This window comes from Cebus imitator, unplaced genomic scaffold (genome assembly GCF_001604975.1).
Source record: "Cebus imitator isolate Cc_AM_T3 unplaced genomic scaffold, Cebus_imitator-1.0 Scaffold932, whole genome shotgun sequence".
Taxonomy (NCBI): Eukaryota; Metazoa; Chordata; class Mammalia; order Primates; family Cebidae; genus Cebus; species Cebus imitator.
In genome coordinates this window covers 65,629-79,089 of record NW_016108247.1, presented here as the reverse complement: position 1 = coordinate 79,089, position 13,461 = coordinate 65,629, and the positions used below count along the sequence as shown (strand labels likewise).

Genomic DNA, 13,461 nt, shown 5'->3' with positions numbered 1-13,461 from the left:
ACATATCAAAATATATAAACATGTACGAAACATTTTATTGGCCGCTGGTGCTTGGCTGCGGATCGTTGATGTCGTCATCTGAGGCAGCAGTTGGGGTTACCGGATTGGTTTTTTCATAAACATGGTGAGCTTTGTCTGAATTGTATGTTTCTTTTTTTCTTCATAAATTTCACGATACGGACAAAACACATCATGCGCCATCTGTTCAATCCCTGCAAATCGTTTGATGTTTGGGTCCATTGCTTCGAAATGTGTAAGAAGTTTATTGGGAGGGGTTTGATGAAAAATATCCAAGACACAAAAACAAATTGCTGTACCGAGTCTGGGATAACAGTTGAAATGGTGCACGCGGAGATGGTAGTGCTGCCAGAAGCTGGTCCGCACTGTCGTACACCCAACTGGGCAACGTTTGCGCTGCCAGACGCAGAGCAGTCGTGGCTAGCGATTGTGGTCCTAAAGTCGAATGGTCGTAAGTTGCATAGGTTGTAAGTCGATCAATACCTGTACAGTGGTGCTTTAATGGTGATTTTCTAGTTCTCTTCGTTACTCCTACAGCAATTAGTTGCAATTCCTCTCTAAGGAAGAGCTGTCCCTTCTCTCCCATTTATTTATTTATTTATTCAGTTGTTTATATTGCTATTAACTTACAGATATTAAGGTTTTCTCTGGTTTATAATAAAACACTATCACTATTTATTTTGTTGTTCAAACTGTTCCAGCTTTGGTCATTGGGTATTCTGTCAGGTTGGGTCCTGTGACTGTTTGACATGGCTTATTCCTTTTTGACCATGGCTGAGCATGGTAGGTCCTGCCTGCAATCCCAGAAATTTAGGAGGCTGGGGTTGGAGGTTTACTTGAGCCCAGGAGTTAGAGACCAGCCTGGGCAACATAGTAAGACTCTGTCTCTACAAATTTGTTTTAATTAGCCAGGCATGATGATGCATGTTTGTGTTCCACCTACCAGGGAGGATGAAGTGGAAAGATAGCTTGAGTCCTGGAGGTCGAAGCTGCAGTAAGCCATGACTGCGCCACTGCATTCTAGCCTGGGCAACAAAGAGAGGCCCTGTCTCTAACAAAACAAAACGCTCCCTTTTTGAACATTTCTTCACTTTTCAGCACTGAAAGATGCTCCAATCTTATCTCATATTTTCCCTGGCAGAGCCCTGGAACCTACCACTTCCATAGAATTCCTGTTTATTTCATCAGAAAATGATAGTCAGAATCCAAGACCTGGGCGCTGGGTATGCTCATTATCACTGAGGTGTCATTGCTTCTAGGCCCTCCCATTGAATGGAACTTGGAAACAGACATGTACACACATGTCTATGTGCATGTACACACACACACACACACACACACATGCGCACACACACACATACCCTCCCACACACATCTCTATATCTACCTTTAATTACTTTTCATGCCAAATCTCTGAGTTAAAGTGAAGTTTCAGGAAGGTAAGCCATATTTAACCCATGGCTGGCCTTACCTGTCCCAAAATCCAGCTCCATTCTAGTTTGTGCAGCAAAGGTTAGAGTTATGAGAATAAAGAAGTATCATTAATTCTACTGTTATAAACATTGGATGTAATGGAGAGGCCAAAAAACCCTAACTTCTGCACTGAACCACAGCAGTCCTGTGGTATCAGAAGCAAGGCCATCAGTCAACAAATAATGTCTGCTTGTATAAAATTGTCTATGTTAGATTTGTGCTTCTGGTGAAAATGGAGTAACAGGTTCCAGACTTACCCTCCCCCCTGCAACAACTAAAAAACTATTTATAACATAATGGTTTTCAATACAATGAAGATCCCACAATGAAGGACAGTGATTTCTGAGAAAGGGCAGCAAATAGGATGAGTCCAATGACTGTCCCAGCTTACTGTTGCAAGAGTTTCCAGGTCACAACAAAGGGAGGAGAAAACTAAACAGAGCCTGGCAGACTCCCTGAGTTGAGGAAATGGAGCTGAGAGTACAGAGACACCAAGGTAACCATAATTTGCAAGACAGATTAACAGAGAAGAGAGAGCTACACAGAGAACCACAGAAATCTGCAGAGGACCCCCCTCAAATATTCAGCAGAACAATGAAAAATGCATGTAAGGGAGAAAGTACTTGAGGCTAGGGAAAGAACCACCGAAAAGAATTAGATGAAAAAAATACCCAGTGCTCACACAGGACAAGAAATAGTGCCTGTTCCAACAAGCCAGACTATAAAACTTCATAATTCAGGAGCTTGGGGTAGAGTATTCAGAATGATCTAACCTATGTAGTGGGGGATAATTAGCCCCAGACTAGACATGACTCTGGACTCACATAACACATTTTAAAAGTAATAAAGGATTAAACTGTTTCAACTAGATTAACTAGGTCCCTGAACAAAGCTCTGGAATATTTACAGAAATACAACCATATCTAGGATGCAACAAGATTCATGATGTCTTTCATCTGGTAAAAAATTACTAAGCATGCAAAGAAGCAGGAAAACACAGCCCATAATGAGACAAATCAATCAACTGAAACCAACCTGGAACTGACACAGATGGTAGAATACTCAGACAAGGACATTAAAGCATGTATTATAATTGTATTCCACACATTCAGAAAGTTCAGTAGATACATGGAAGATAGAAAAATAAACTCAAAATCAACTTTTAGTGATAAAACTATATCTGAGCTGAAAAGTACATTGGGTGGGATTAGTGACAAACTAGGCATTGCAAATAAAAAGATTAGTGAAGTCGAAGGCATTGTAATAGAAGCTATCCAAAATGGAACACAAAGGGAAAAAAGAATTTGAAAAACTAGACAGTACATGTGTGAGCTGTGGGACAACATAACACAGCCTAATACACATGTTACTGAATACCTGAAGGAAGGGGGGACAACATAAAAACAATAAGAAGAAATTATTGCTGAAAACTTTTAATGAAAACTATATATGCACAGATCCATGGAGCTAAATAGACCCTAAACAGAAGAAATATGAAGGAAATTACACCAAGAGATATTATAATCAAAGTGTTTAAAGTCAGTAATAAGAGAAACTGTTTTTCTGAGACTGAGTTTCAATTTTGTTGCCCAGGCTGGAGTGCAATGGCGCAATCTCAGCTTATCACAACCTCGGCCTCCCAAGTTAAAGCAATTTTGCTGCCTTGGCCTCCAGAGTAGCTGGGATTACAGGCATGCGCTACCATGCCTAGCTAATTTTGTATTTTTAGTAGAGACGGGGTTTCTCCACGTTGGTCAGGCTGGTCTCGAACTCCCAACCTCAGGTGATCCGCCCACCTCAGCCTCCCAATATGCAGGGATGACAGGCATGAGCCACTGTGCCAGGCCATAAAAAAAAAAAAAAAACTTTTTAAAGCAGACAGCGGGGAAAGGCACATTTATGTAGAGGAACAAAGATAAGGTTGTCAACAAATTTGTCGTCAGAAACAATAAAGGCAAGAAGACAGTGGAGCAACATTTTTAAAGTACTGAAAGACAAAAATATCTGCCATCATAAAATTTTACACCTAGTGAAAATATTTTTCAAATATGAAGATGAAATAAAGATTTCTTCAGGCATACAAAAGCTGAAATAATTCATCACTAGAAGAATGATGAAATGTTAAAGGAAGTTTTTCAAGCAAAAGGAAATGATACCAGTTAGAAATCTGAATCTACATGAAGGGCAACATAGCAGAAACTTGTCTCTACAAAAAATACAAAAATTAGCTGGGTGTGGTGATGTGTGCCTGTAGTCCCAGCTACTCAGGAGTCTGAGGTGGAAGGATCACCTGAGCCTGGGAGTTTGAGGCTGCAGTGAGCCATGACCGTGCCACTGCACTCCAGCCTGGGTGACAGACCAAAACAGAAACAGGAATGGAAACACAGCAAAGGGGCAGGCAGAGAAAATATCTTTGGTGGTATGTCTCCAGTATTGTCCTGGAGTAATTGACTGCATTTATATACTCAACGAATAATAATAACTTTTGTACTTTTACGGAGGTATAACTGATATACAAAAAAATGCACATATTTAAAGTGTACAACTTGATTAATTTTGATACATGTTTACATGCATGAAACTATGATCACAATAATGAATATTTGTAAAATTTCCCAAAGTCTTCTCATGCTCTTCTGTAATTCATCTCTCCCTCTGCTCCTGTCCTAAGGCCATCATAGATCTGTGTTCTGTCACTATAGGTTTCTAGAATTTTATGTGAGTGGAATCATACAGTCTGTACATTTTTTGTCTGACTTCTATCACTAAGCATAATGCCTTTGAGATTCACCTGCTGATGCATGAATCAACAGTTCATTCCTTTCTATTGATGAGTAGTATTCCATTTTATGGATATACCACAATTTGTTTATCCATTTACTTGCTGATAGATATATGGGTTATTTCCAGTTTTGGAGATTATGAATAAAGTTTCAATGAACAACAACAAAAAACTGTCTATGTTAGACTGAAGAAGAAAAAACACATTCCTGTATAGTGTCTAACTTAATATTTTATACAGAGAAGATGTTAAATATATTATAATTTAACAGAAATCTACCTCATATGGTAGTTGTAAGGAAAAATAACTTGTTTGTATTATAAACACTGGATAAACACCTACAGATGATATTAAAAACATGATTAAATTTTATTTCTACATAGCTAACTGACCCAGAATATAGTCTAGCTATCTTGCTTTCAAGACCTTATATCATTAAAATAAGACCACAATTTAGCCTAGATTGCCAAATACATACCACGAGATATCACAAAGTTAGAAAGGAATGAAAGCACAGCATCTTGACCCTCTTGTCTTTGTAATCCTCTTGAGGAGAAGGCATAGGATGACAGGTCTTAGTAAAGAAAGAGGCTAAAGACAGTTTCTGCCAGAAGCCTTTTAGGTCAGTTCACTATGAGCAGTAGCATTAAGAAAACAACTGCGTTGCCCAGTATTTCGAAAACAAAAACATCATATGTCAAAAATCCATTCCAAAATGAGTACTTACAGCAGTTTTATATGCAGCTTCAATGTAAAACACAAGGTTCTGTATGAAGTTAACTTCATCCAGGCTGTGGATGATATGGAGTCCTGAGGGAAAAGGGAATAAAGATACAGAGCTGGTAAATTATCACTATAAGCTTTACAGGCAGCCATAGTGACTTAGTGACCTCACTACTCCCAAGTAATCCTATTCCTGCTTAGGAACAATGGAAGGCACTCTGATCTTAAACTACGAAAACAAGACCACAAACAAGTCCTAGGCTAGTCTCCAATGAAGTGAGATATGAGCATATTTCAACATGGAAGAATTTTAACTCTTGTTTATAGATTTTACCAAAAAGTAAAATCTGATTCTATAGGTAACTAATTTATAATATGCTTAAATGTACAAACCTAAGCATTTGGGGGAAAAAGACAAATATTTCAAAAATGAGATGGAAGGGCTCTAAATACTAAGCAAGACATAGATAAAATTATGATTTTAAGGAGGACTTAAATTGCATTTTTAAGTAAAAATGATAATTATTCTGAATGTAAGCCATACAAATACATTATAGGTTATATACAGAGTGTTTTACATGAATTATCCATTTAATTTTTACCACAACCCTAAGAGGTAAGCACCTCTATTTTCTCCATGAGGCTTAAAGGAGTTAAAAATTTGTCTACGGTCATGTAACTAACAAATAGTGGAACCAGGACCCAATTGACGATTTCAGTTTCATTTCAGAGAATGCTGAATGCAGTTTCATTAGGAGGTAAGATTCTATACTGCCTCTTCATATGTAGAATATGATCCATTTTTGCTTAAAAACTCCTCTCTTTATGCCTCCTCCCTCAAACATATAGAACTACAAAAATATATACCAGGAGGATGTTAGTTAATAGCAGTTTTCTTTAGTGGTGAGATTCAAGGTAGTTTTATTTTATCTTTTCTGGACATCTTTGCAATTTTACAGTATTCTACAAGAAACAGTTGCTACTTTTGTAATTTAAAAAGTTATATTAAAAAGCAAAATTATAATAAATCAGAAAACTGCAGGATATATTTCATAACATTTTATACAAAATTACTAAATCCTGAGCACTAAAACTTTTTATACATGTAAAATTTACTAAGCAATTAACTTTTAATATACCTCTTTTATGACAATAAATATTACTGTGTACATATTATCTAAATACTTTGTTTAGACTACTTGATTCTAAACTAAGAAATCATTTCAGAAGTTAAAAATCAGGAAGCTAATTTTTCCTTTCCAGTCTCTATGACAACCAGGAAGAAGTAGTGAACATCAGGCTAGCTGTAGAGACTAAACTTTTAAGCCTCTCATATTTTTCTGGTGGAGGTTATTCTATCTAAACAAAAATTTTTTTATCCACATTTGTCACAAAAACAGATGTGCTGGTTTAATGGAAATGAGTACATGTGCCAGCTATGCAATAGTGTTATAGTCAGAAAAAAACAAGAATTTCCATTTTGCTCGACAGTGGGCATTTCTAGAGCAATTAGATCTAGGTGAAAAAAGGTCCTTAAAAGGGCTTGAGAATAGAAAAGTACTCTCACATTCTTAGAAGCATGATGTAAAATGATTGTCAAATGTTTCTTAATGTCAGCTTTCAAATGAACTCCACTGTGAATGTCCTGAACACCCATGCCAGTTCAGAAAGAATTCTTAGAACTAACACACTCTTCATAAGTCAGCCCTTAGTAATACTCTTTCATGAAAAAAAATCAAACTGTACCAAAGGGTAACCAGTGGGTCTTCCTCCTCCTAACCAGAACATCACCTTTACCACTGTCAAATCTCTCTGGAAGAAACCTGTTTTATCAGTTTCTTCTGTATCCTTTCAGAGACATATTATGCATGTACAAACATTACACAAAGGGTAGTATTGTATATTACACTGCATTTTGCTGTTTCATATATAAATAATTTGGAGATAATTTCAAATACATTTGTCTCAATTTTTTTTTTAATGGCTACAGAACATTTCACTGAATGGCTACTCATCTAACCATTTTCCTACTGAAGGCCATTTAGGTTCTATCAAATCTTTCTTTCATCACTACAATGTTGCAATGAGTATTTGTGTAAATATATCTTTATGCATATGTGCCAGTATATCAGGGCAGATTCTTTGAATGGCCAACCCAAAGATTTATGCATATTATTTTCCAACGTTTTATTATGAACATTTTCAAACAAACAGAAAAAATGAAAGAATTTTACAAGGGACCCTGTATACTCACCCTCTGGATTCTACCATTAACATTTTAGTATACTTTGTTCATCACACATCTATCCATCTTCCTTTTTGATGCATTTCAGAGTAAGCTGCAGATATCCGTATACTTCCCTCTAAATAATTCATCATGTATATTAAATTTTGATCATCTCCAAGTTATTCTTCAAAGAAATTCTACAGTTTATATATCAACACTGACTGCCTGTTTCCCTACATCTTTGCAAACACAGGCTTTAATAAAAATTTTTAATATTTGTCTCACTTTAATGAATAACAAATAGAACCTCCTTGTAGTTTAATGTCCAGTTTTTTAATATGAGTAAGGTTGTGAGTCTTTTCATATATTTATAAGCCACCTGTATTTCGTATTTCTTTTCCTATTAACAGTTTGGTCATGTCCTTCAGATTTTCACTGAATTGCTGGTCTTCCTGACATACATATACCAGTCTTGGTGCATGAATGGTCTTGCTATACATATGTTGGTATATTTATGGTCTTGGTGTATATATATATATATATATATATATATATATATGTGTGTGTGTGTGTGTGTGTGTGTGTGTGTGTATTCATATATATGCCATCTGTATAACATTAAGCCTCATTCTCTCTCATTTTTAAAAACAACTTTATTAAGACGCATAAAAAGTATGCATAAGAAGTATATATTCAATGGTTTTTAGTGTATGCACAGTTGTACGACCATCACCATAATCAATTTTAGAACATTTTCATCGCTCCAAAAAGAAATCCTGTAACCATTAGCATTCACCATACATATATATGTATGTACCAGAAAGACCAGCAATTCAATAGAAATCAGAGGCTGAGAGAAGGCAGAGGTATGAAACTGGCCTTACTAATCTCTTAGATTTGTATCACAGCTATACTATACAAATGCCACATATTTCTACTACTTATGTCCTTTTGCTCATAATCTCCATTTAAATGGTCTTCCCCTCCTTTCCATATGTTGACATCTCATTGTTCTTTCAAAGCCCAGCTCAAATGCTATCTTCTCTGTGATGCTGTGATTGATTCCCCTCTTCTGTGGTTCACACAAACATATTGTGTGTGTGTATGTGTGTGTGTGTGTGTGTATTTGATCAGCATTAAACATTTTTTTAAAACTTTTCTTTTTTCTATTATTGATATTTTAACAAATATTAAGGAAATTAGTCTTTTGCGCATCATATGTGTTACAAGTATTTTTGCTAGTTTGTTTGAATTTTGACTTTGTTTGTAGTATTTTTTATTATCAGAAACTTTTATAAAATAGTTTTATCCCATGAATGTTTCTAAAACTTTTATGGGTTTACTTTTCACATCTAAATCTTTGATCTATTAACAGATATTTTAAATCATGGAACTGTGTAACTTTATAATTAAAAAGAACTATATGATCGGTATCATCAGACTGCAAACTCCTCCTGATCCATGGCTCTGTCAAAATAGCACCCATAGAACAGGGAAGCTGCAGAAGCAAAGTGTATTTTTTCTTGTAGCAGTAATGACATTAACTTCTTGGAAAGAGGAAGGAAAAGAGAAGAGATGATAGTGACATGGGACATCAGCTTCATAGCTTTATCTTGTCATTTTTGTGTGCCAATGTGATTGAGCAGAGGCAGAGAAGGCGAAAGTGTGAAATTGGTCTTATTCATCTCTTAGACTTGTATCACAGCTATACCATACAAATGCCACACATTTCTACCATTTATATCCCTTTGCTCATTATATTCTCCATTTAAATGGCCTTCTTCTATCCACATCTTGAAATCCTACTGTTCTTTCAAGGCTCAACTCAAACGCTATCTCCTCTGTGAGGCTATCATTGATTCTCCTCTTGTGATTCACAGGATTTTATTTTTCTCACTTTTATTCACTTATTTTTTTACTCTGTATTACAGACAAATGTGTACTTGAATTTTAAGGAAAGAACTATATCTTATTTACATCTGCATCTTCTAAAAGTATCTCATATAGCCACTAAAAGTATCTCGCATAGTATTATGAATGGTATTAAACACTATTGAACAGTAGATGTTTGAAAATTTATTAAGTGATTTTAAACACTTCTGTTAACCACAGGAAAGGGACCAGTCTCTTGAGGCAAGGTCATAAATGCAGGACCTCTGGATCCTGTCCCTCCTGTAGAACCGAGATACTGCTTGTTGAACAAAGAATGCAGAGTTGAGTACACATAAAATGAGATAGGGCTGGATTAGGCCAAAGGTAACAGCACTATATAAATCATACTAAGGCATACAGGGCTCCAGAAATTGAGCTGAATCAGTGGTCTATTGCACTTATATTTTGCACTCATCTGTATAACATTAAGCCTCTTTCTCTTATTTTTAGAAACAACATTATAGAGATAAATAAAAAGTATGCATAAGAAGTATATATTCAATGGTTTTTAGTGTATGCAGTGGTGCGACCATCACTACAATCAATTTTAGAACATTTTCATCACTCCAAAAAGAAATCCTGTACCCCTTAGCAGTCACTCCCCATTTCCCTTATATAGTTGTCCCCCAGCCTAAGTAATCACTAATCTACTTCCTGTCTCTATGATTTGCCTTAATTGACATTCACATAAATAGAATCATACAATATGTGGTCTTTTATGTCTGGGTATTTTCACTTAGCATAATATTTTCAAGGTTTGTCAGTCTTGTGGCATATATCAGTAATTCATTTTTTATTGCCCCAAATATTTCATCTTCAGAGGTAGCAGTAACATAAAAAAATGTAAAAAAAAAAAAAATTCCATTGTGCAGATGTATCATTTTATTTATCCAATTATCAGTTGATAAACATTTGGGTTCTTTTTGCTTATGGCTATCATAAGTAATGCTGCTATAAACATTCATGCATAAGCTTTTGAGTAAACATATGTTTTCATTTTTCTTGGGTATATATCTACTTAGGAGTGAAACTGCTAGATCATATGGTAACTCTATGTTAAGCCTTTTAAGGAACTACCAGACTGTTTTCCAAAGCAGTTGCACCATTTTATATTTCCACCAGCAGTGTATGAGGGTTCCAATTCTTCCACATCCTCAGCAACACTTATTATCTGCCTTTTTGATTACAGTCATCCTGATGGGTGTGAAGTGGTATCTCATTGTGGTTTGGGCCTGCCTGCATTTCTTTTGAAATTAATGATCTTCAGTATCCTTTCATGTACTTATTGGTTATCTGAACATTTTTTTTGAGGAATGTCAATTCAGATTCTTTGACCATTTTTAATTAGGTTATTTATTTTTTGTATTAAGTTCTGTTCTTTATTTTATATACCTTATCAGATATATGATTTGCAAATATTTTCTTCTATACTATTGGCTGCTTTATTACTTTCCTGATTGGGCCCTTTGAAGCACAAAAGTTCTTAATTTCGATACATTCCAGTTTATCTATTTTTTTGTTTAGTAGCTTATGCCTTTGGTGCCATATCTAAGAGGCTTCTTCCTAACCCAACATCAGAAACATTTACTTCTATATTTTTCTCTGTTTGTTGTGTACTGAATTGTGTCCTCCCCACAAAAATTCGTATGTTGAAGCCCTAACCCCTAATATGACCACATTTGGAGATAGGGATTTCAAGGAGATAATTAAGAAGATAAATGAGGTCATGAGGGCGACCCTAACCTGATAGGGCTGCTGTCCTTATAAAAAGAGGAAGCACACCAGGAGTGCACGCTCCAGAAAAGGCCATGTAAAAACACAGGGAGGGTAGCCATCTGCAAGCCAAGATGAGGGGCCTCACCAGAAACCAACCCTGCCAGTCTTGATCTTGGACTTCCAGCCTCCAGAACTGTGAGAAAATAAATTTCTGTTGTTTAAGCCACCCATTATGTGGTATTTTGTTGTGGCAGAATAATATAGTGTTTTATAGTTTTCCCTCTTACATTTAGGTCTACAATTTATTTTGAGTTATTTTTTTTTTAAATTTACTTTTTTTTCTTTATCTTTTTTTGAGATGGAGTCTCATTCTGTCGCCCAGGCTGGAGTGCAATGGCATAATCTCAGCTCACTGCAACCTCTACCTCTTGAGTTCAAGCGATTCTCCCGCCTCAGCCTCTGGAGTAGCTGGAATTACAGGTGCACACCACCACACCCAGCTAAGTTTTGTATTTTTAGTAGAGACGGACGGGGTTAAGCCATGTTGGCCAGGCTAGTCTCTAACTCCTGACCTCAAGTGATCCTCCTGCCTCGGCCTCCCAAAGTGCTGGGATTACAGGCGTGAGCCACCACTCCTGGCCTTGAGTTAATTTTTATATGTGGTGTGAAGAAGAAGTCCAATTTTATTATTTTGCATGTGGACATACAGTTGTCTCAGCACCATTTGTTGAAGAGACTCTTCTTTCCCCATTGAATTATCTTGGCACCCCTGTCAAAAATCAACTTAACATAATGTGATGGGTTATTTCTAACCCCTCAACTGTATTCCAAAAAGCTACATGTCTATATTTATTCCAGTACATGTACTGTTTTAATTAATGTAGCTTTGTAGTAAGTTTTGAAATTGGGAAGTTTGAGTCCTCCAACTTTCTTCTATTTTAAGATTGTTTTAGCTATTCTGGGTCCTTTAAATTTCCATATAAATTTTAGAATCAGCCTATTTCTGCAAAGTCAGTTGACACTGAATCTGTAGATCAATTCGGGAAATGTTGCCACCTTAACAATAAATCTTCTGATCCTTGAATATAGATGTCTTTCCATTTATTCAGAACTTTACTTTCTTTCAACAAATTTTTGTATTTTTCAAAGTACAAATTTTATACTTCTTTTGTTACATTTATTCCTCATTGTTTCATTTTTGATCCTAGACATTATTTTTAAATTTCATTTTGGATTATTCATTGCTGCTGTTTAGAAATATAATTCATTTTTGCATATTTAACTTGTACCTTGTTACCTTGCTGAACTTTGTTTATTCTAGATTTTTAGTGAATTCCTTTGGATTTCTCTACATAAGAACGCATCATCTGCAAATGGAGATAATTATACTCCTTCCTTATTTGATGCCTTTTATTTCTTTTTACTGACTATTTGCCCTTTCTAAACTGCCAGTACAATTTTAGATACTGGTGGTAAGAGTTGATGTCCTTGTCTTGCTCTGATCTAACGGGAAAAGCATTCATTCTTTCACCATCAAATGTCATGTTAGCTGTGGATTTTCAAAGATGCCCTTTATCAGGTTGAGAAAATTATCTTCTATTCCTTATTTGGTAAATATTTATCATGATAAGGTGATGGATTTGCCAAATGTTTTCCTGTGTCTACTGAGACAATCATTTACATTTGTGCTTTATTCCATTGACATGATGTATTACATTAACTAATTGTCAGATAATAAAACAGCCTTGCATTCCTGGAAAAAATATAGCTTTGGTCAAGGTATATAAACTTGTTAATATATTGCTGGATTCAGTTAACTAGTACTTTGTTTATTTTTATATCTATATTCATAAGAGATACTCATCTATAATTTTACTTTGTTGTGATATCTTTGTCTGGTTTTAGCATCAGAGTAGTGGCCTCACAGAATGAGGTTGCAAGTGCTACCTCTTCTATTTTTGGAAGTGTTTGTAAAGAATTGGTGTTCACTCTTCTTTAAATATTTGGTAGATTTATCAGTAAAGCTATCTGCACTTGGGCTTTTCTTTGTGGAAACTTTTTATATTACTAATTCTCTTTCGTTGTAGTAAGTCTACTCAGATTTCCTTTGCTTTTTGAGTCAGATTCAGTAGTTTGTGTCTTTCAGGAAATTTTCCCATCTCATCAAAATTATCTAATTTGTTGGTAACCAGTTGTCCATAGTATTCTCTTTTAGTTCTTTATATTTTTATAAGGTTGTAGTGATGTCCCCTCTTTTATTCCTAATTTTAGTAATTTGAGTGTTCTCTCTTTTTCTCTCAGTCAGTGTGGCTAAAGATTTGTCAATTTTGTTGATCTTTTCAAAAAATGAATTTTTGTTTTTCCATTCTGTTTCGTTAATTTCTGCTGTAATGTTTATTACTTCATCCTTTCTGTTTGCTTTGGGTTTAGTTTGCTCAACTTTTTCCAGGGCCTTAAGGTGGAAGGTTAGGTTACTGATTTTTCTTTTTCTTTTTCTTTTCTTTTTTTTCTTTTCTTTTCTTTTTTTTTCCCTCCCTCCCTCCCTCCCTCCCTCCCTCCTTCCTTCCTTCCTTCCTTCCTTCCTTCTTCT

At 35.6% G+C, this 13,461-nt stretch overlaps 1 protein-coding gene across 3 annotated transcripts in view; it reads right to left on the bottom strand.

The window, feature by feature from the left end:
* The window catches only part of LOC108298313 (phosphorylase b kinase regulatory subunit alpha, skeletal muscle isoform), a 108,652-nt gene that overhangs the window by 79,951 nt on the left and 15,240 nt on the right, over window positions 1-13,461 (bottom strand). For all 3 annotated transcript variants that reach the window (XM_017521007.2, XM_017521009.2, XM_037735723.1), the window contains exon 5: window positions 5,001-5,083. In XM_017521007.2, coding sequence (XP_017376496.1) covers window positions 5,001-5,083 — 83 coding nt within the window. The remainder of the gene's footprint in view (window positions 1-5,000; window positions 5,084-13,461) is intronic.